Below are 22715 nucleotides of genomic sequence, written 5' to 3'. Positions count from 1 at the left end.
AGACCCTCTTGTGCCCCCTTCCTCATAGCCAGGGTTCCAAAGTCCACATTCTGCAGGCCTCCCTCACTCCCTGCGCTGCCCCCTTGCTGCCTTCTGTGCAAAGATGGGATTGAATGCGCTTCCACAGCTTTCTCCCATTTCACTTCTGTCTGCCCCTCTGCTCACTCTACAGGTCCCCCCACTCCAAAAAACAACAACAACAACAACAACAACAACAAAAACCCCCAAACGCAAAATCAAGGGAAAAGTTTTTCACTCAAGCTGCAAACTCCTTTTCTCATGCCCAGGCTTTTTGAAGGCATATGGCCCCAGGTTCTCAGGCTCATAGATTTAATGGGGCCTTATAATTTTTTAAAAATGGGACTGTGACACAGGATTGCTAACTCTATATTGGTAAGAAAAACTGTCAATGTCATTTAGTCAAAGGCAAAGAGGTTTCAAACTTCCAGTCAGGATATAATCTCTGATTAAACAGAGGACAGAGGACAACAGTCCTTTTAAAGAAATAAATTTGGCTGGGGTGCATGGGTGCAGTTATGCATCTGACTCTGGGTTTCGGCTCAGGTCGTGATCTCACGGTTTGTGAGTTCGAGCCCCACCTTGGCTCCAAGCTGACAGTGCAGAGCCTGCTTGGGATTCTCTGTCTCCCTTTCTCTCTATCCCCCCCTCTCTCTCAAAAATAAATAAACATTAAAAAAATCATGTTTAAATAAATAAATTTGGCTTCATGGTCAGGAAACCTTGTCACCTTCTCTCCAACTTCCTTATCTGCCCATTATGAATATGTGTCTCCAACTAGAATATGGCCCCTGCTGCTTTACTTTCCCCTCCTCCTTGTCTGGCTTCTCAACCTTTGTGCTTTGACTTCCCCTCAAACCATTATATATGTTCTCGCAAAGGTGACAGCATAATCCTGGTAGCCAAGTCAACCTTTTCCTTATCACTCTTGGTGACACTCTTTGCTCCCTGACTTCTCAGCTCTTCCCTCTGCCTGTTGGGTGTCCCCTGCCCCCAAACAGGAGGTTCGCTCTTCCTTTCTCCTCAGACTGTGCGTCCACCCCCACCTCTGTGTGGTATCTCAGAACTGCAGACTTGGGTTTCTATCTCCTCTTTCTCTCCATATTCATTTCCTCGGGAATCTCTTATTCCAGCGTGTTTGGAACTCATGGAATCTGACTGTCCAGATCCTTAGCAGTTACTTCACAGTCTTCCTCAGCCCTGAGGCAGATGGACTAGAATTTCACAGCTCTGCTCTTCTATATGTCAGCAGAGGGATCATGGACAATTTAGTTAATGTTTTCAATCCTGCTTCTTCATCTGCTAATGGGACCACTATCTCAGTAATTGTTGTAAGGATTAGAGATGATGCACACAAAATGCCATTTGCAGTACCTGGTACATAATGGGCCCTAACAGTGGCAGCTCTTCTTATTTGGAGACACACAATCAGGTGATATAGCAGGGATCGGAGGGGAATAGTTCCTCTTTCTCAGAGCAATAACTATCACTTTTCCTGATCTTGATCCTGTCCTCTGCTTTTCTCCCAGTGCCTGACTTGCCACTTGTGGCTAAGGTAGCAATGACAACAACTGGAGGGTGACTGATTTCAAAAGAGGCTTATCTGAGTACCAGGCCATCGGGTAGCAATTTCAAATCTTCGTCTAAAGTAGAAATATTGTGCCAAAAGGTATAAGGTGTCGACATGGTTGAAAAGAAGGCATTGTGTATGTGCGTTTATGTGCACACATGTGCATGCACTGTTGATGCCATGGTGGCCAGCTTGAGCGGAAGTGTCAGCTCAGCACTGGCCAGGGCCAGCCATGGTGCGCATTTTCTCACCAGGTGTTCAGGGAATTCAGTATGTGAGCAAGACGATTAATCTGCTAAGTTAATTCCTCTCTCACAGGAGGAGACAGTGTTGCATGGGAAGAAGATCAAGTTCTTTATGGGTGGGTGGCTCAGTGGGTTAAGTGCCCAACTTCAGCTTAGGTCATGATCTCACAGTTCGTAAGTTTGAGCCCTGCATCAGGCTCTTTGCTGTCAGTGCAGAGCCTGCTTCAGATCCTCCGTCCCCCTCTCTTTCTGCCCCTCCCCTGCTTGTGCTCTCTCTCTCTCTCTCAAAAATAAATAAACATTTAAAAAACATAAATACTTCAAGTTTTTTGTAATCTTGTATTTTGCTGTTTTGTCATCCTCGTTATTTAACATTGTTAAATATTGCAAGTGCTCATTGTAAAGGTTGATCGTTTCCATGAGAAGCTAAACCCAAGTGGGCTTGCATCACATCTTATACATTTTCCCTTCGTAGACTAGAAATACAGATGGAACTAAAGTCTAATGGGAAATTGTTCATCTGGAACAAGTCTTGAGCAAGTCTTGAATGTCGGTGCAGAGTTTAGGGAAGGTGAACAGTCTCTGATATCCATGTGCATGCTTGTGAATTGTTGGATTCCTGTTGGGTTCGCCTCTGCCCCAATGTCTTTGCACAGCAGTTCATGGGGTGGCTTTCTTTGTGATGGTTCCATGTGTTTATGCTGCATTAATTTTCGTTTGTTTCTGTCATAGTTTAACATGAGTGATGTGGTATTGAGGTACTGTCCTAAATTCTTAACAGTTCATAAATTACATGATTCTTTGCCTAAGATTGGATACTGATACCCAAGATTTATTTAAAGACTCCGTTCTCTCTCTTTTGACAGAAGTTGTTGATGACATTTTCCCCCTGGTCTCAGTGTTATGTCTGGGGTGAGGCAAGGGCAAGGAAACATGCCCCAGACTCCACAAGTTAATATACAAAGGGACCCACGCTCAAAACCAGTCAGTGCTCCTTGAGGAGAGTTGCCTTTTTCTCACCTCTTTTAGTCCTTTCCGTTTGTGTACTTTACCAGGTTATCCTGTATGTTATCTTATTTTACCTCTCAATAGCCCTGGTTGGCAGATGAGGCAGATAAATCCAACAACCCCTTTATGAGAGACTGGAGTCTCAGGGCAGTGGACATTTTTCTATGTGAGGTGAGGATGCTGGCCCTGGGTTCTCTCTTCTGATCCAGCCCCAGTGAGGTGAGTAAGGATGTTTTGTTGAATGCCCACCTGTTCAAGACCTACACAATGGTATATTCTAGGGAGGTACTGGAGATCATTGTAGATCTGATCCCTGAACTAGTTACTGGAGGACACATCTAGTGGGGAAACAAGGTTTTGAGTAAATGTTTATAGGTAATTACCTTTGAACAAAGTGCTTACTCAAAGTACTGGGTACTTGGGAGGCCCAGTCTTTTGGAGGGGATTCAGGGAAGGTTTAATTGAAATTCTGTGACACTGTATTGCCTTTTTGTCAGTAGTGTTGATTAAATTCTTTCTCTGGTAGGAGCTACATTAAGCAAGAAATAATGATGAAACATTTTAATATTATTTACTTAATCAAATGCTACACTTAATTTCAGTACTGTATCATAACCAAAAGTTGCTAAAGATTAACCATATAGCAGAATTCAATTTAAACCTTCTTTATTACTTTGGTATTTTTTGTTGTGTTTTCTTAAAAGTGGTTTATTTGGTTTTGTTTAATCAGAAGAATTAGGTAAGCAAATGTTTAAATCTGTTGTAAGCTATCAGATGGGGTGGTGCACCTTTCCTCTGGCTCCCGTCTGTTGAGCTTCTGAAGATTCAGAGGCAGCATCACCCTTGGCTTTGTACAAGTAGCACATGGCAGCGGCTGTTGGCGGTAAGGCAGTTGGGTTGTGTTTTGCGGTTTCTCTTGACCTCACACGTTCTTTTTCGAGACAAGGCAAGTGTATGGTGAGCACAGGCTCTGAGGGGTGGAAGGCCTAGATTCAAAGCCTGATCCTCCTGCTTGCTGGCCCTCACCCCGTTCCTCATTATGAGAATGGAAGTGATAATAGTAACGTTCTGAGTTACCGTGAAGACTTAGAGGAGCTAATTTGTGCAAAGTGCTTAGAATTGTAGCTTAGGACGCTTTTAAGTGCTCGATAAGGCCCAGCCGTGGCTGTTTTTCAATCACACATTTCACAAAGGGTGCTCAGAGTGCAGCCGACCTGGAACCAGGGAGAAGAAACTGCTCTACGCTTGGACTGAATCCAAGCCCCTGACCTTGCTGGCACCTTGTACTAATTAAGCTAACACAGCCACCTTGCTGCGGGGCTAGTAGTGCTGATGCAATAAGTGTAGATGATTGCTTACATAGCTCTTGCCTCATTTTCAAAAGTAAAATTTCAACTTTCCATTTAATATCACCGGAAGCTTAAAATGTCATTCTTTGCAATTTTACAGAAAGATTGATAGAATGGGGGTAATAATTGGCTTTCTTTAAACATTCCTAGTCTTTTTCGACTTCCTATGTCCAAATGCTGTCAACATGAATTAGATGATCCTAGAGAAAAGCCACGACCATTTCATGGTACTCTCAGTGGAGAGAACCTAGTATTCTAACTTACTAACATCAGATAGGTCTCCAACCCAGGAGGAAAAGAGATGCTATTTATATAGAACAAGAAATGCCAGTGAGTAATTGGTTTATCCAGAAAGAACTTGTGTGATGTATGGGGGCTATGGTCAAAACAGGCTGTCTATGCTCATTCCTCCATGAAAAGAAATACCTTGGAAGTTTGTAAACTCACATATACATAGAAGGAAACCGAGACGTCCCTCAGGCTAATCTATCTCCATCACAAGAGGATGGTGTTAGCTTTTCTGGAAAAGGTGTGACCCACCACGAGGGTTCTGGGCTTGTGGGAAGAGAGCCCTGATTCCTCAAGGAAGAAAGTGGACTAGGTCTCTGTATTTGCAGGGGTGAGGGAAGTGGGGGAAGTAGACTCTCAGCTTGATGCATTAAAAATGGATGTCCGGGGCGCCTGGGTGGCGCAGTCGGTTGAGCGTCCGACTTCAGCCAGGTCACGATCTCGCGGTCCGGGAGTTCGAGCCCCGCGTCAGGCTCTGGGCTGACGGCTCAGAGCCTGGAGCCTGTTTCCGATTCTGTGTCTCCCTCTCTCTCTGCCCCTCCCCCGTTCATGCTCTGTCTCTCTCTGTCCCAAAAATAAAAAAATAAAAAAATAAATTGAAAAAAAAAATTAAAAAAAAAAAAAATGGATGTCCAGAAATGAACACGAGTATCAGGGAGGGCAAGTAAAAACTCACTTTTTACAATCAGTTTCAATAATCTCTGTAGGGAAAGCTGTATTCTGTCCCAGAAGCCCTGGGGCTAATGGTGCCAGGATTGTTGTCTCCCTGGAGGTGTTGAAAGTATTTTGCACTGACAGAGTTTAAGGTTAATTATCCATTTCCTGTATACAGGCGGTAGTAATGGTCACATTGGTAAACTACTGTTTAGATATTTTTATTTTTTAAGTACACTTACATCTCACTAATTTGAAGCAATTCTGATTCAGAAATAATGGTGGCTTAGAGTGGGTCCAAATTAAAGGTTATCTTAAGAAAGTAGTAGGGAAGCGGGGCGCCTGGGTGGCGCAGTCGGTTAAGCGTCCGACTTCAGCCAGGTCACGATCTCGCGGTCTGTGAGTTCGAGCCCCGCGTCAGGCTCTGGGCTGATGGCTCAGAGCCTGGAGCCTGTTTCCGATTCTGTGTCTCCCTCTCTCTCTGCCCCTCCCCCGTTCATGCTCTGTCTCTCTCTGTCCCAAAAATAAATAAACGTTGAAAAAAAAAATTTTTAAAAAAGAAAGTAGTAGGGAAAAGATTACTTAATTTTAAAATTATTCTCATTTTTTAAATACCAAATTTTATGCTTTTATTCTGAGACATGTATGAGACAAAAACCAGTTTGAATTAATGAAAAATATGATTATTATTTTTTTTTTGTTTCACTCTATATTGAAACAAAACTAAGCTGAATATTGGCAAGTAGAAGTTTTGAGGTACATTCCTTAATGAGTAGATGAAAATCTCATTAATTATTTCTAATATTTTTATGTAAATAGATATTTCTTTAGGGGTTAATCGTTACTGCTTCTCAGATAGTTAAAACAACCACAAAAGCCCTCTAAATCCTCTCATCTTTACTAATAATGCTACCCTTCTTCAGAATTTTTGGCCTTGAATGGAAACCTGTGGTCCTCTCTCCTGATCTCTCTTAAATATTAATGAGAGAGATCAGAGTGCCATGTGCTTTTATTCATGCTACTCTGCTTTATCCTTAGATAGCCCTAAGCTGGAGGTGATTATCCCCTTTTTATAGAAGAGGGAACCCCTTGTCTAGCAAAGTAATTGTAAACAGCTCAACCTAGCATTTGGTAATCTGCTATCAAAAGATAGCAGTCTTCTCTCCAGATACTCCCATATTGATATCCTGAAGTTCAGGCATATCTGTCTTTTCCCAGGGCTTACCCTCTCCTCACTGCATTCAGTGTCCCATTTATACTTGGTTTCTCCTCTGCTCTTATTTATTTTGTTCAAAGCGTGAGTGTCCTTTGTCTAATTTTCTCTTTTCTTTATTAAACTTAATGAGGCACTGAAGGTATGATGTGCTAGCATTAATTAAAAAAGTTGTCTGTTGGTGATCCATTTTACAGATAAGGAAATTAAGGCACAGGTAAGTTAAGTAGTTTGTCTGAGGGCACAAGCCTAGTAAATGTGGAAAACTGGTGCAGATTGTTCTTATGTCTCTTTAGATTTGATGGAGGACAAAGTGGATACAGGGAGAGATCATTTAAGAGGATATTACAGTCATCTAGATGATTTGGGCCTGATCTAAGTTGATAATAATAGGAGTAGGAAGAAAAAGATGGCTAAGGAAAATAATTAGAGAATATGAGAAAGATTTGGAAATTGAATGTAGGAATTGGTATGGGGGAAAAATTCAAATTAGTTTTTTAATGAGGTTGGTGGTCAGCCTGGGTTTCATTGAGAAGGTGCTATTTATATACTTTTTTCCTATGTTTATTCTCACACCTCATATTTGTCCTGAGGAAGACATTTAAGAATCAGTCAAAGGGGATTTCAGCTGGGAATAACCCGCAAGCTTTATACTCCCTCTTGTCAGAGATCTGGGACTAAGCAATTTTCTTAGTGGTAAAATGAAGATAATCCTGACCTTATGGGGATATTTCATGACTCAAGTGAGAGAGCAGCTGTTCTTGCAGAGACTTATTCATTAGCTTCTCATTCACTCATTTGGCACCTGTGTCAAAGCTTAAGCTCATTTCTGTGTCAGCTTTAGGGGAACAGCGACAGACGAGACCAACAATATCTTTGTTTCCAGTGAACTTAGAGTTTAAAAAGGGAGATTGACTGTCACCGGTTAGTTAAAACTGTAACAGATCTCACAAAGGTGAAGCCTGAGGAAACTGAGAGTGGGGGAATCCAGCCTCATCTTGGGACTCATGGAACATGGCCCTGAGGATATGACATTTTAGCTGGGTATGTAAGGATAAGTAGATGCTTTCCTCCTTTAGTTTTTTATTCTTATATTTTTAGTAACCTGTAGCAAACTGGTACTCAGGACTCTTCACACCACATCATTGACTTCCTTGCCTATACCTTTTTTCTTTCTTTCTTTCTTTCTTTCTTTCTTTCTTTCTTTCTTTCTTTCTTTTCTTTTCCTTTCCTTTCCTTTCCTTTCCTTTCCTTTCCTTTCCTTTCCTTTCCTTTCCTTTCCTTTCCTTTCCTTTCCTTTCCTTTCCTTTCCTTTCCTTTTCTTTTTTTTCTTTTTCCAAGCAAATACATTTCTTTTTCTTCCAAGTTCAGAATGTGCACATGATGGAAAGAAATGGTCTTGGGAGTCAGGAGACCTGTGTTCTGTTTGCCGATTTGCTACTTCTCCTGTGTATGCAAGCAGGTTATCCTAAGGAGCGAATGCCTTCCTATGAGCCAGACCTCTCTCTGTCAGCTTTGTGTGGACTGAGTCCAGCTGTATTCTCTGGCAATTGTTTTTGCTACTCTCAGATCTCCAGATTCTAGCCCAGTCCTGATCAGAGTTTCTCACAGCCGCTTTTCATGTGTTTCCTTGATAGGCCATCTTCCCAAGCTTCAGGTGTGAAGAGTGTTAAAAACTTGTATCTAATGGACATACATTTTTCTCTTGCTCTGTTTCTATGCTTTTTTTTTTTTTTTTTTGTCTTGGATAGAGCAGCAAGCTGCTGTAAAGTTTGTATTCATGTGTCTGGCTTGATCTTCTTCGGCACTTGTGAGGTAACTAGTATGGCACGTGCACCTCTTTCCTCAGTCTTATAAAAACTGGTTACCAAGACCTGAAGTAGTGGCATAAAAGCGACTGTCATGGACTGCACAGGACAACTGGCATCTTTCAGACCAAGGAAAGCCATGGTGTGTCATTTCCTCGCTTGCCTGGAAAGCAGTGCTTACTTTGTAATGGATGTTCATTCATTCTTAAGCACAACAGTTCTGTGATCCCAGCATGGGAGGGTCAAACAGTGAGATAGTCCTGTATGATGAGGAAGTCATTTCATCTCTCTGAGCCTTAGTGTCCATTTTGTACAATGGAAATGAAAATAATTTATTTTGAGATGAAATAAGGTAATGTATGTAGAAGGGCCTTCCAATGTATTTGTACCTCAGGGCCCACAAATATTTGTGTATTTTAAAAATCCGTTCCAGGGGCACCTGGGTGGCTTAGTCAGTTAAGCATCAGGCTCTTGATCTCAGTGCCAGTCTTGATCTCCCAGCATAAATTCAAGCCTCACATTGGGTTCCACACTGGGTGTGAAGCCTACTTTAAAAAAAAATTCTAAAAATCCATTCCAGACTCAACTGTGTGTGTATGTGTGTATGTATGTATAGCTATTATATTTATGAAACTGGGATCAGAGTATTTGCTCTTTACTACCTCATATGACCGTACAAGGCAGAGAATAGTGTGACGAGAATGTTACCACAAACTTAAATGATCTTGGCTTTTAAATTTGAACGAAAAGCTTTTATGGAGCTTCTGATTACTTTGTGGTTGCTGGAGCAGGGCATCCTTTTTTCCCCCTGATTTCTCCCTTCCCTCTGCCACCCCTAGTTTAGAAACAGTAGGTATGTTTTGGCTCAGTTTGCATTTGTAGAACTAGTAGAAGAAACCTCATGGGACCAGGAGAACCTTTTCTGTTTAGTCCTTCTTCATATTAGTATGTCCAAAATAAATGTATTCTTGAAATCAAATGCTATGAAATAAACCTTTAAAGCCCTAAAAGCTATAACCCCACATTTCATGCCAAGAGAAAGAGGAATATTAACAATTTTTGGTCATTTTAAATTCATAATATTTAGTAACCAGTAAACATAGGGAAAAATATTCAGCCTCATTAGTAATAAAAGGAATATAAAACAAAATGTTGCCAGACTATTTTTACTAATAATACTGGCAGTTTTGAAAGTGTAAGAAAAAGAAAGGAGGAGGAGAGATGTTGAATCGGACACCTTGTGCAGGGTGATGGAAGTATAAATAGATATAACTTGGCCTCCTCTGAGGCAATTTAATAGTACTTATCAAGGACTGTACGGTTGTTAATGCCTTCCATGCAGTAATCACAATTCTGGGAGCTTAGCCTAAGGAAATAATCAGAAATGGATATAAATATAAATATAACATCAGGAACTTGGAAACAACCTAAATGTCCAACAATAAGAGATTGATTAAATGAAGTCTGAAAATGTATGCAGTGGGTTTTCTGCCATGAAAAATGGCAAACTGTTTGGACAAATAAAGGCAGGAAAGATTTTGTAAAATGTGCGGTGGAAAAAACCAAATCAGCATGAACTTACAGGTTTTTGAAATATAACATGTTTATACACACTGTGTGTGTGCATGTATATGAGGACAATGAAAAAAAAACAGAGTAAAACATTATCTCTGGGTGATGGAAATGTTGGTGGTTTTTGTTTTCTTTGGACTTTTCTGAATTTTCCAGATGGTTACACTTATAATCAGAAGGAGAAAGTCCATAGTTTAAAAATGCATACTCTAGAATGCAGTGTACTGATACAACTATGTGAACATGTAAGAAAAAAAAGCTGAATGGGAATTACGACAGAATGCCATGAATGACTTTTGGTAGGGTGATGGGACTTGGTGGTGGTGGTGTTTGTTTGTTTGTTTGTTTTTTCCAGTTTCATTGAGAAATAATTGACAATCATCACTGTATAAGTTGAAGGTGTGCAGCATGATGGTTTGATTTACCTATATCGTGAAATAATTACATTAGATTCAGCTAACATCCATCATCTCATATAGTTACAGTAAAAAGAAAAAAAGGAAAAAAAATCTTCTACTTGTGATGAAAACTCATAGGATTTACTCCTTTACCAATTTTTAAATACATTATAGAGTAGTGTTAGCTGTAGTCACCATATTGTACTTACATCCCTACTACTAATCTTTCTTATAAGTGGAAGTCTGTACCTTTGACCACCTTCATCCAATTTTTCTCCTTCCCTCACCCATTGCCTCTTGTAACCACAAGCCTGACCTCTTTTTTTGTGTGTTGTTTTTAGTTTCATTTTTAAGATTCCACATATAAGTGAGTTCATACATTGTTGTTTTTTTGACTTATTTAATTAATTAATAATAAATTAATTAATTAATTTAATAATGCCTTCAAGGTCCATCCATGTGTGTTATTTGTTTTTAATATTTTTTTCTTTAATGTGCTTCTACTCAGAATATGTATCTTCCATTAGGAAAGCAAGTTTTTTTTTAAAGGAAAGCAAGTTTAAAGAATTGTAGAAAAATACTTTAGAAATCTATGCCACATTTGAATAGAGATAGTACTTACTAGATATTCTCTTGTCACTGTGGTCCATCTTGAGGATGGTGAAAACTATTAACAATGGTGGTAAATGACAGATGTTTTCTTTGCTCCTACAGATATTCCTGAAATTCCAGAAAGCATCTCATTCTGTAAAGCACTACAGATAGCTGACTTCAGCGGAAATCCACTGACGAGGTAACCTTTCTGCTTGCTTTTCTGGATGTAGTACTAAGGATATCCTTTTTGGGAACCAAGCCATGAATACAACCTGGTTACCCATTGTGTAGGTACCTAGATGGATGGCTGTCTTTATCAAGGATGATTGACCTTCATAGAGATTTATTTATAAATAGCACTGTGCAATGAAGGGCACACTGTACTATTGATGGAACATTGAAAGGATTTTGGTAGGGGGTCAGGGGAGGCACAGTGGAGTGGACAAAACAGGAGTGAGAAGTGCATTTCTCAAGCAGTATGAAGCATTGGAGTAGTTCATAAATCCTCTATTGCTTATGTTGTCTTGTAGGATGAGACTGAGTTCTGAATTCCCAGAGAGCTTCCCCTATAGTTATCCAAGGAGAAGTCCTAATAAGGGATATTTTTTCCACCCCAGTAATGAAACATATTACTATCTTAGCTTTCCTCTAATTCTCCCTTTAAAACAAACAAACAACTCTGCCAACACCATTATTTCCTTACTTTAGCGATAGCTGTGAGGATTTCTTTGGGTTTATTCCTCAAAATAAAGCCACCTTATCACTGTTTTACTACCGATTCCAGCCTTGCCCGTTCTGGTATGACGCAGCACATTGCCTGGGCACAGCTGAGCCACCCTCCTCGTGGCTCCTGGCTCAGTCATGAGGCCACTGATAACTGGCTTCCAGGTTCCTGTGTTGCCAGGTTAGCTGAATTGTTGCCTACCTGGCAATTCAGAGATGGTCCTCAGAAAAAGTTCCAGATGTGTCTCTAGGCCAAGTAGGTTCATATCTAAGATTTCTAAACTGTTAGCAGCCTCAGGAGAAAGGTACTTTTCCCTCTTCCCTTCTGCTTTTTTTTTTTTTTTTAAGCATATAGGAAAATTGAGATGAGATTAAAATTTGGGATACATATTGCCCATATGAAAATTACTTGGGTCTTCTTGGGTATGGAGTGCTGGAGAATGCCCATTTAGTGTTGCTTTTGCCATTTCTGCTATTTTTAAGAAATAAATGTTTTATTTTAAAAAATTTTTTTAATGTTTATTTATTTTTGAGAGAGAGCGCACGCGTGCGAGCGCTTCGAACCAGCAACTGGGGGAGGGGCAGAGAGAGAGGGAGGCACAGAATCCAAAGCAGGCTCCAGGCTCTGAGCTGTCAGCACAGAGCCGGACACGGGGCTCGAACCCACAAACCATTGAGATCATGACCTGAGCCAAAGTTGGATGCTTAACCGACTCTAGACACCCTGAAGTCAATGTGTTTTACAAAATACTTTTGGGACGCCTGGGTGGCTCAGTCGGTTAAGCGTCCGACTTTAGCCCAGGTCATGATCTCATGGTTTGTGAGTTTGAGCCCCACATCGGGCTCTGTGTGACAGCCTAGAGCCTGGAGCCTGCTTCGGATTCTGTGTCTACCCCTCTCTCTGCTCCTCCCCTGTTTATGCTCTGTTGCTCTCTCAAAAATAAACATTAAAAAAATTTCTTTTTTATTTTTGTCTTTTGAATTTCAGTGACTATATTACTAATAACATCTATTTTTATGAAAAATAGTAAACGTAGTAAGCTCTGACTCATCTCTGTCCTCAAGTCTTGTCTTCTTTCTTAACCATGGTCCACACAATTGTCCCTCTTCTTCAAACCTTTCTGGAGCTCCCTGTTTCTATACGATAGAGTGGCGTCTCCTCCAGGTGCTATGCAGCCTTCCCTCCCCTGTATCTGACCTTGGCCTATCTTTCCATGTTCATTGCTTTCAGTTGCCCATGTCAGACGTCAGGCTCTGCTGTTACAGAGTGCTCATAGGTTATTTATTTCACTCTCCTCTTTTTGCACTCCTGTAAGGTGTACAAGGTGGGGGGGGTGGGCATTACACTTCTTTGGGAAGTCTTTTCTTACTCTGCACAGTCCCCTCCTCTGGCCTTCCATTATGCTCTAAGCATACCTTTTTCCTAACACTTTAAATTTATACATTTTATTTTATTAAAAAAATTTTTTTAACGTTTATTTATTTTTGAGAGACAGAGGGAGACAGAGCACGAGTAGGGGAGGGGCAGAGAGAGAGGGAGACACAGAATCTGAAGCAGGCTCCAGGCTCTGAGCTGTCAGCACAGAGCCCGGTGTAGGGCTCTAACACACGAACCGTGAGATCATGACCTGGGCTGAAACCAAGAGTCATTCTCTTAACTGACTGAGCCACCCAGGCACCCCCCTTGAAATTTACAATTGAGTTATCACCTTGACCAAGACTCCCCAATTAGACTGAGAAAGTTTACTTGTATTCTTCTATTATTGTTTTATCTCCAGCCCTACCTTAATTTCTGGAATGGAATAAGCACTTTCTAAATGGCTGTTGAACTGAACTAAGCTGTTTATCCGTAAGGCAGCTTGTAGGGTTAGGCAGCTGGGAAATACTATTATGCTGCCTTGGAGGACTTTTTTTTTTTTTTTTTTTTTTTGCCATTCAATTGCTTAATCCCCTTTTCTACCTCTTTAGTTTTCCTTTTCTAATGTCTGCTGACACATGGCTTTACCATTCTCTCAAAACTCTCCGACCAGAACACACCCACCCTGTAGGAGGCTTTACTCCTGGCCTCATATTTGGGAGGTTTCTTAAAGTAAAGTCTTTGATTTGGCAGGTGTACTCCTTTAAGAATTAGGACAACTTATCTGTGAATTGAAAGGACCTTAAAAACGATTTGGGTTGACCCGCTTATGCTATGGCTGAAGAAACCGAGGCTGAAAGAGACTGAATGACCTTTTGAGATGACGCAGCCTCTGAGTGGCAGATCCGGCTAGACTTCCTTTCTCCTAGCCTGCCGTCCATGCTTCCTCCCCACACAGTCGCTTGGCTCTTAACGTGAACAGCTCATAAAAAAGGAAATCAGCTATTTCAAAATACCTTTTCCTTATATTTAAGAGCATTTTAGCTACTTTTAAAATTGTAAAATGATACGTACTTTACGGTACAAACTCAGGCAGCAGGTAAGTTGCATCTTTTTAAATATGAATAAAAAATCTTACTTCTCTTACACTGTGAAAGAGGTTTCAACTTTGTAGAAAGTGTTTCAGTGATAATGGACTATAACTCTCATCTTGCAGGGCCTGGATTTGTTTTTGAAGTTTGGAATTACCTATATTATATGTGAAATAGTACCATAGAATTTGCTTATTATTTTTTAAATTTTATTAATTTTTATTTACTTATTTTTTTAAATTTATTTAGAGAAAGAGAGAGAGCAAGGGTGGGGGAGAGGGCCAGAAGGGGGTGGGGATAGAGAGGGGGAGAGAGAGAGAGAGAGAGAGAGAGAGAGAGAATGAGAATCTTAAATAGGTTCCATGCTCAGCTTGGGGCTCAGTCCTACCACCATTGCTTGGATCATGACCTGAGCCAAAATCAAGGGTTGGACACTCAACCGACTGAGCCACCCAGCCACCCAGGTGCCCCTAGAGTTTTCTTTTTAAAAACGGAACCTAGAAAGAGGAATGAAATGAAAGATTCTAATGTAGAGACTATCACTAAAGCAAGAAGCCCCCCTCCTCATTCCTACTTGAAACAATGAATTCTATGTTCTATTGTCTGTATTAGCAGATTTATGTATAAGGACCTTTGGCATTTTAGAAGCAATGAGATCTTTTTAACCCTATTTTTTTTTCCTCCCTAACTGGAAGTAACCATAGAAATACTGAAAGTAAACTTTCTTTGTAAGTTTTTAAATACTTTTATTTTGAAAACCTCACTCTTCAGTAGCATTTAAGGGAAGTATAAAGAATGTCCTTTTGTGTAGAACATAGTGAAGCATAATAATTATCTCAAGTGATTGGCATCTTAAATCAAGTTAAAAGAAAATTATTAAGAAAGTAGCAATTGCTGTCAATTGATCAGTTCTAAGTAATCCATAGCTTTGCTCTGGCTATTATAATCTACAGAAAAAAAGCCATTATTAAGCTGCTGTCCTGTGTTTTATTATAATCTTCTGGGCTAAATTAGTGTTAGAGCTTGTGTATCTTTCCTGGGTTAATTATTCCTGGATCACCCCATCAAGTATTTTTCATGCCTCTGTACTTCTAGGTAAACTGAGTCTTGGCTTCTTTCCTTATCGATGTCTTCTATATAGGAAGACCAGGCAAATATGCCACTTAAAATGTAATTTTAAGTTATTTCAGTGAGAATATGGGAGAGATCATTATATTTGTGTCTGGTGTACACTCTATATGCACTTTTCTTTTTCAATTAACATTTTTTTGTTGCTGTTTCAGATTGCCAGAAAGCTTTCCTGAATTACAGAATTTGACCTGTCTCTCTGTAAACGACATCTCCCTGCAGTCCCTGCCTGAAAATATCGGCAAGTAAGTGTTTATGTGAGGACAGGAGAGTGTTTTCATCATCCACCCCAGCCTCTTTCTCTTTGACAGCTCTTATCTTTCTATTCCGAAAGCCTTTTACCCAATCTTTAATCTCATCCTCAAGAAGGATCATAGCGAGATTCCGGTGTTTTTGCTTTCAGTTGACCCTAAATCCCAGTGGTCAAAAGGGGTAATGCTACTGTGAAAAACCTAAATTTATTTGGACATGTCCCTCAAACTGATGGAGTCCAGAGTAGTTAACTTAAGCGAACAAAGTAGCACTGGTCATGTAGTAGTTAATAAATCCTGTTGGCAGCTACCACTCAGTACTTTGATCAAACATTTACGGAGTATGTACCCTGAACAACGGCTGCGTCTGCCAGCGTCTGTGCACCTCAGACCTGAGAATGGCGAGTAGGAGTGGTGTCTTTGGAGAGCAGGCGTGGAATGGGGAGAGGGACATGGGATGGGATGGGCACACTTCCATGGTGCCGGCTTAGAGGCTGGGGAGGACAGCCATGGCCAGAAATAAAATCCTTTGAAGAAAGTGTGTGTGGGCAATTAAATGTTCTCTTACACATTCTCACAGATGAATTAATTGAATTAGCGGATCTTTTCCATACCTCCAGGACATGCAGTGGGTTAAATCAGGCTGACAGCTCATGCTTTACCACTTAAAACAAAAGTGCAACGTGGCCGGCCGAAGCTAGTGGACCAGTTTTCCCTAGTGTCATAGAAGGTTTTCCTTGTGTTCACGTGTCCTACCTGAGTTCTAAGACAAAACAGAAACTTTGGTTTTGAGAACTGCAGTGTATCTGACAGATGTCTGTTCTGCAAAGGGTCTCTTTCCAGAAATCTGTGGGAGTGGACTGCTTTTCATAGACAACTTTGCCCCCTCCTCTCCCTCCTATACAGGCGGAAGACAGCAGGCTGACCCCGGTTTGAGCTGGCAAGATCATGTTTTCTGAGATGCAAGCTGTTTAAACATGTTGCCAGTAGACTTGCTGATACAGATTTGTGTCCTTAATGTCCCAGGAGGGGAAGGGGACAGGAAGCCCCAGTATACTCTGAGTTGATGGTATCTGTTGCAGAGGAAACAATCATGTTTTACTGTGGGTTTCTTGACTTAGCACTTTTGCTGTATCAAGATTCATATATTTCTAATTAATATAATAGCCATTTATTTTTATTTATTTTTTTTATATAATTTATTGTCAAATTGGTTTCCGTGCAATACCCAGTGCTCATCCCAACAGGTGCCCTCCTCAATGTCCATCATCCACTTTCCCCTCTCCCCCCATCAACCCTCAGTTTATTCTCAGTTTTTGATAGTCTCTTATGGTTTGCCTCCCTCCCTCTCTGTAACTTTCCCCCCCCTTCCTCTCCCGCATGGTCTTCTGTTAAGTTTCTCAGGATCCATATATGAGTGAAAACATATGGTATCTGTCTTTCTCTGTATGACTTATTTCACTTAGCATAACACTCTCCAGTTCCATCCACGTTGCTACAAAAGGCCAGATTTCATTCTTTCTCATTGCCAAGTAGTATTCCATTGTGTATATAAACCACATCTTCTTCATCCATTTGTCAGCTGATGGACATTTAGGCTCTTTCCATAATTTGGCTATTGATGCATAGGGGCACTTGTACACCAATGTTTATAGCAGCACTTCCAACAATAGCCAAATTATAATAGCCATTTAAATGCCTAAACTGACTCCTCCTCCTCCTCCCCTTCCTCTTTGGAAGTCTCTGGAATCTAATTCCCTTGATACTCACCTTCCCATTCTTTCTTAGCCTACCACTGCCCACATGTTCATCCCTTGTATCCCCCCATTTATGTCTTTTTTAAAAAGGTTGAATGCTTTGAGAGAAAATACATTCTTTTTTTTGAATAAGAGGGCCTTTCTCACTCCCCACTACATTGTATTAATAGAGAATGCTAGTTAATAGTCATTTTAGAATAAATTACATATCCTTTATTCCATCTTTTCAGTTAGTACGTGTACCTGTTTTTGTCAGTGTTCAGCATTTCTTGTGTACCTGCGTATCCTGTCAGTAATAAGGGTAGTGTTCTGTTTTGTTTTGATTGTAGTCTTAATCATCTTGTGTAACTGTTACAGCCTTATGTATACTGATTGCTTCCAAAACAAACTGTCGCTCTGAACTTGAAGCCTGTGGTGAATCATCACCCAGGAAGTAAGAATATGGGGCAGATGAATGAATCAACTGATTCTTACTAGGTCAGTTTGTGAAAATAAATGGGAGATAGCGAGTTTCCTGTTCCTGGTTGTTAAAAAAAAAATATATATATATATATATATATTTTTATATGTTAATTAATATATATATTATATATATATTATATATATTTTTATTTATATATTTTAACCAAAGCAAGAGATTCCATGATTTCTACCTGTTGGATTTAAGATTTTGCATACTAAAGTAACAGTGAGTTTTCACTTGGTAGAAAGAAGCAAAGAACAGACTCCTTGGAGAAGCTTGGGCACCCCTGGTGTCCTAGACCATGCCAGAAAGGCCCTTTAAGCAATTGAGATGGCGAAATGTTGAGGAAATTGCATATATGCATAAGTATATTACGTTTTAAGCAAATCCTTACTTGAAACTTACAAACTTTCCTCATGAAAACAATTCTTCAGTTTCCCAGAGGATTCCCAAACGGTTTTTGTAGGGCACTGAATCAAATATTTAGTAACCAAACAACTATTCAGAGGTAGTATGGTTTTATAAATAAGGCACACATATTTATTAAAAAAAATTTTTTTTTAATGTTTATTGATTTTTGAGAGAGTCAGAGACAAAATGCGAGTGAGGGAGGGGCAGAGAGAGGGGAGACGCAGAATCCGAAGCAGGCTCCAGGCTCTGAGCTGTCAGCACAGAGCCCAAAGTGGGGCTTGAACTCACGAGCTGTGAGATCATGACCTGAGCCGAAGTCGGACGCTCAACCGACTGAGCCACCCAGGCACCCCTGTAAGACATACATATTTCATATTAAAAAAAAAAAAAAAATTTGAACAGGAAATGGCTGCCATCTGAATGATCATACTTGCTGTTATCTTTGTAGATTCTGAAGTGGGAATTGTTGCATAGATTAACTCTGCTTATTTCTCATTGGTCAGGTGAGTCAGCCACCTCAGTATCTGCCTTTTGAGCAACAGTGAGAATGGGACCTCGGTTTCTCTTTTTGGCGCCTAGCACAGTACTTGGCATGAACTGGGAAAGCTGTGGATTTGTCCAGGTTGTGGGCCCCTCAGGGAGGGCAGGAGTGTCCTGCCTGGAGGAGACAGCCAAGCCTTTATCTAGGGCAAGCTGACTGCAGTCGCCTTGAAGCTGGGGCCACCTGTGAGCATCTGTCCACTAGTGCATTTGGTTTGCCAGTGGTTGGTTAATGTGAAGAGCATTTGGGGGTTGATGGCAGAGTTGTAACTGGAGCACGGCCCCCCTGGTCCTGGTCCTGTGCTTTCCACTACTCCATGCACCGCCACTGTAGCTCAGGTGGCTCTCATGGCCCTTTGGGGAACAGACACATTTTCTTAGTGCTCCTGGCCATATCTGATGGTGCCATTTATTAAGTAGGTAAGTCCAGCCAACATAATAAGTATTTTTATTCTAACAACCTAGTAGCTGTTTCAAAAAATAATATACGTAAATGGAAAGAATAAATATTTTTATTTCATTTTAATTTTTTTATTAAAAAATATTTTTTTAATGTTTATTTATTTTTGAGAGAGAGTGAGACAGAGCACAAGCCGGGGAGGGGCATAGAGAGAGGGAGACGCAGAATCTGAAGCAGGCTTCAGGCTCTGAGCTGTCACCACAGAGCCCACTGCGGGGCTCGAACCCACGGACTGTCAGATCATGACCTGAGCCAAAGTTGGACGTTTAATTGGCTGTGCCACACAAGCACCCATTTATTTCATTTTTAAATGTTGCCAAATATTTGCTGTAGGATGTGGGTACCTGCTGGACACCGCTCAGCCTCTCAAAATGCCACCCCTTTTCCCTTTCCACATTGATTTTTCACCTGGTACTTACCGTTTGTCTCTGGCAACCCAGCTTTGCAAAGACATGGTGTCCTTGAAAGGAATGTCATGCTGTCCAGTGTGGAAATGGAACAACATGAGCTCGTGGTTCACGTGGTGTCTAACAGCTGTTGAGTGCTGCCATGTCTGTCTCAAGTGTAAAGTATCCTGCGGTGTTCCTGTGAGTCGGTTGCTGCTTCCCTGGGTACCTCAGTACATGATGGCCATAAATTGTCGCTTCCTGAAATCCCCGAGCGCGCTGTTAGGAATCCTGCGGGGTGCAGATGATTCGCCATTGACGTGTGGGAAGAAGCCAGCATCGCACAGGTCGCAGGTCATTGCACTCTCAGGGAACTGCAGGGCACTACAGTCTGTGTCCTACACTCACCACGTGGCTGCACGGCAGCCACCCTCAGTGTGGCTACTTAGATGAAGCAAGTCTCTCACATAGTAGAATCCCTATAATACTTTTTGGTGACATGAAGAATGATCATGAAGATCTTTTGAACCATAAAGAAGTATACTGGTTACCTCATGCGGAATCACACATTTTTCTTTTACTAAAGAGTAAGAATGTCCCAGATTTGGCCCTTCTCTGTGATGGCACGTTAGCATAGTACCTTGTCCTTTAAAGTAAAGTTGATGACAATAGCCAAAGTATGTAAAGAGCCCAAATGTCCATCGATGGATGAATGGATAAAGAAGACGTGGTGTATATATATGTATATACATGATGGAATATTACTCAGCTATCAAAAAGAATGAAATCTTGCCACTTGCAACTACATGGATGGAACTAGAGGGTATTATGCTAAGCGAAATTAGAGAAAGACAAATATCATAAGACTTCACTCATATGAGGACTTTAAGATACAAAACAGATGAACATAAGGGAAGGGAAGCAAAAATAATATAAAAACAAGGAGAGGGGCAAAACATAAGAGACTGTAAAACATGGAGAACAGAGGGTTACTGGAGGGGTTGTGGGAGGGGGGATGGGCTAAATGGGCAAGGGGCATTAAGGAATCTACTCCTGAAATCATTGGTGCACTATATTGCTAACTAACTTGGATTTAAATTTTAAAAATTTAAAAAAATAAAAATAATAAATAAATAAATAAAGGTGATTAACAATGAGTGAGAAATTAATTCCCCTAATATAGTTTCTTTAAACTCTTTTGTTAAAAATACAAAAACACAGCACTTTTTTAAAAAATTGTTTTTAGGGGCGCCTGGGTGGCGCAGTCGGTTAAGCGTCCGACTTCAGCCAGGTCACGATCTCGCGGTCCGTGAGTTCGAGCCCCACGTCAGGCTCTGGGCTGATGGCTCGGAGCCTGGAGCCTGTTTCCGATTCTGTGTCTCCCTCTCTCTCTGCCCCTCCCCCGTTCATGCTCTGTCTCTCTCTGTCCCAAAAATAAATAAACGTTGAAAAAAAAAATTAAAAAAAAAATTGTTTTTAATGTTTATTTTTGAGAGATAGAGCATGAGCAGGGGAGGGGCAGAGAGAGAGAGAGGGAGACACAGAATCTGAAGCAGGCTCCAGGTTCAGAGCTGTCAGCATAGAACCGAGTATGGGGGTGGAACTCATGAAACATGAGATCATGACCTGAGCCAACGTCAGAAACTTAACTGACTGAGTCACCCAGGTGCCCCAAAACACAGCACTTTCTGATTAGTCTTCATATACAAATGATTGATGTCACGGAAGATGATGGTGAGCAGAATTTCAACAGAGACCTTACTGCAAGCAGAAGTCATTTTTAAAAATTAGTGATGATTTAATAAATGCAGCTGAGAATATAGTTCCTCTTGAATCAGTGTAACTTTGTGAAGAATTTCTTTCACCTATTATAGTGATTAAACAAAGGATTAAAACAATTTAGAATCAATTGTTTTGTACCCAGCTATAAAACAAAAGATTTAATACATAATACAGTATTTTCAGTCCCATTGCTAATTATTGAGAGCCCAAAAAACTTTTGTATTTTTAAATAAAATATTTTAAAATGCTTTATTTTTTTTACTTAAAAATTACATTAAATTTAAAAGTACATCTATATGTTTTAAAAATAAATGCAAAGAGGATTATAAAAGTATACTCTTATAAACGTGTGAGGAACACCAGTCTAGAAGAGAATGTTTGGGAGTCTGTGAAGCTCAAGACTAGTGGTTCTTAACCTCTCCTTTTTCAGGTCCCTAGGGGTTCCAGTGAAATCTCTGTTGGACACAGAGGAGAGTGAGAAACAGCACTCTGGTGGGTGGTCTTTGCTGATCCCTGTTTGTGCCTGCACAGCTCTGTTACTAGCTTTTTTATTTTTTGTATTGATGTTGCATATAATATTTACTTAAAAGTGTGCTGCAAATATTTTTCAAGTTAAATTTGGAGACCACTGTTTCAGAAGCTTGGTAGTGTTTGTTTGTTGTAGCAGCATGCACTATAGAGTTTTTACTGTGGTGTAGACCCACCAAGCTCTGGTCAAACCAAGCAGAAAGCTTCAAAGCCTTTCATGAAAGTGAACTTTAGCAGCACCTGGGTGGCTCAGTTGGTTTAAGCGTCCAGCTCTTGATTTTGGCTCAGGTCATGATCTCATGGTTTGTGAGATCAAGCCCCATGTTGGATTCTGTTCTGAAAGTGAGGAGCCTGCTTGGGATTCTCTCTTTGCCTCTCTCTCTGCTCCTCCCCTGTTCACATGCTCTCTCGCTCTCTCATTCACTCAAAATAAATAAATTTTTAAAAAAGGATAGCTTAAAAAAAAAGTGAACTTTAAGATGTGTTCCTTCTTTCCTCTCTTTGCCGACTGGCTGAGGTTTGTCCTCACTTAATGATTGAAATTCTATCTCTTTTGTCAAGCCTTCTCCAATGATGAGAAGGGTGAGATAGATCCTAAGTGCACAGCTTCCTTGACCCACTCTTTACTGGCTACACAATAAGCATGTTAGTCCTTTATCTGTACACGGTAGTCTAGTTGTTCAGTATTCAAGTGTTTGCATCTCGATCACTTTGTACCCTGAAAGTGGGGGGAGTCTCTGGTCGTTAAACTCTTTGTGTCTGTAGCAACCCTAGTGTTGCTCTGACATAAAGAATGAGTACATGTGACCAGGTGCACAGTGTTACCTCCTTCACTCTGCTAGCTTCCCTCTTGACATTGTAGGCAAGCCAGTTAGGTTCTTGAAGCCTTGTGCTGGGACCACATTGGCCTGTTCCTACACAATCACTTGTCTGGCTTAATGATATACAGTTGATTAAAAAACAAAACAAAACAAAACACCTGTTTCCATTGCTCTGAAACCTTCGAATGAAGAATAATTATTATTCATTTATATTGTTAATTTCCCTGCTAAAAGGAGCCATTAGGGAGAGATTTAAATATGTATTTTTTTTTAGGGAAAAAAATCTCATCAGAAGAACTG

At 40.5% G+C, this 22715-nt stretch overlaps 1 protein-coding gene across 1 annotated transcript in view; it reads left to right on the top strand.

Moving 5' to 3' along the window:
• LRRC1 (leucine rich repeat containing 1) overlaps nt 1–22715 on the top strand; it is a 138076-nt gene that overhangs the window by 75492 nt on the left and 39869 nt on the right. Inside the window, exons 3-4 of the mRNA XM_047103133.1 lie at nt 10838–10916; nt 15172–15261. Of these exons, the coding sequence (XP_046959089.1) occupies nt 10838–10916; nt 15172–15261 (169 nt within the window). The remainder of the gene's footprint in view (nt 1–10837; nt 10917–15171; nt 15262–22715) is intronic.

The sequence above is a fragment of the Lynx rufus genome, unplaced genomic scaffold, assembly GCF_022079265.1.
Source record: "Lynx rufus isolate CCGP_SWC_20201006 ecotype Redwood Valley unplaced genomic scaffold, mLynRuf1.p SCAF_6, whole genome shotgun sequence".
Taxonomy (NCBI): Eukaryota; Metazoa; Chordata; class Mammalia; order Carnivora; family Felidae; genus Lynx; species Lynx rufus.
This window is presented reverse-complemented; position numbering and strand designations above follow the sequence as displayed.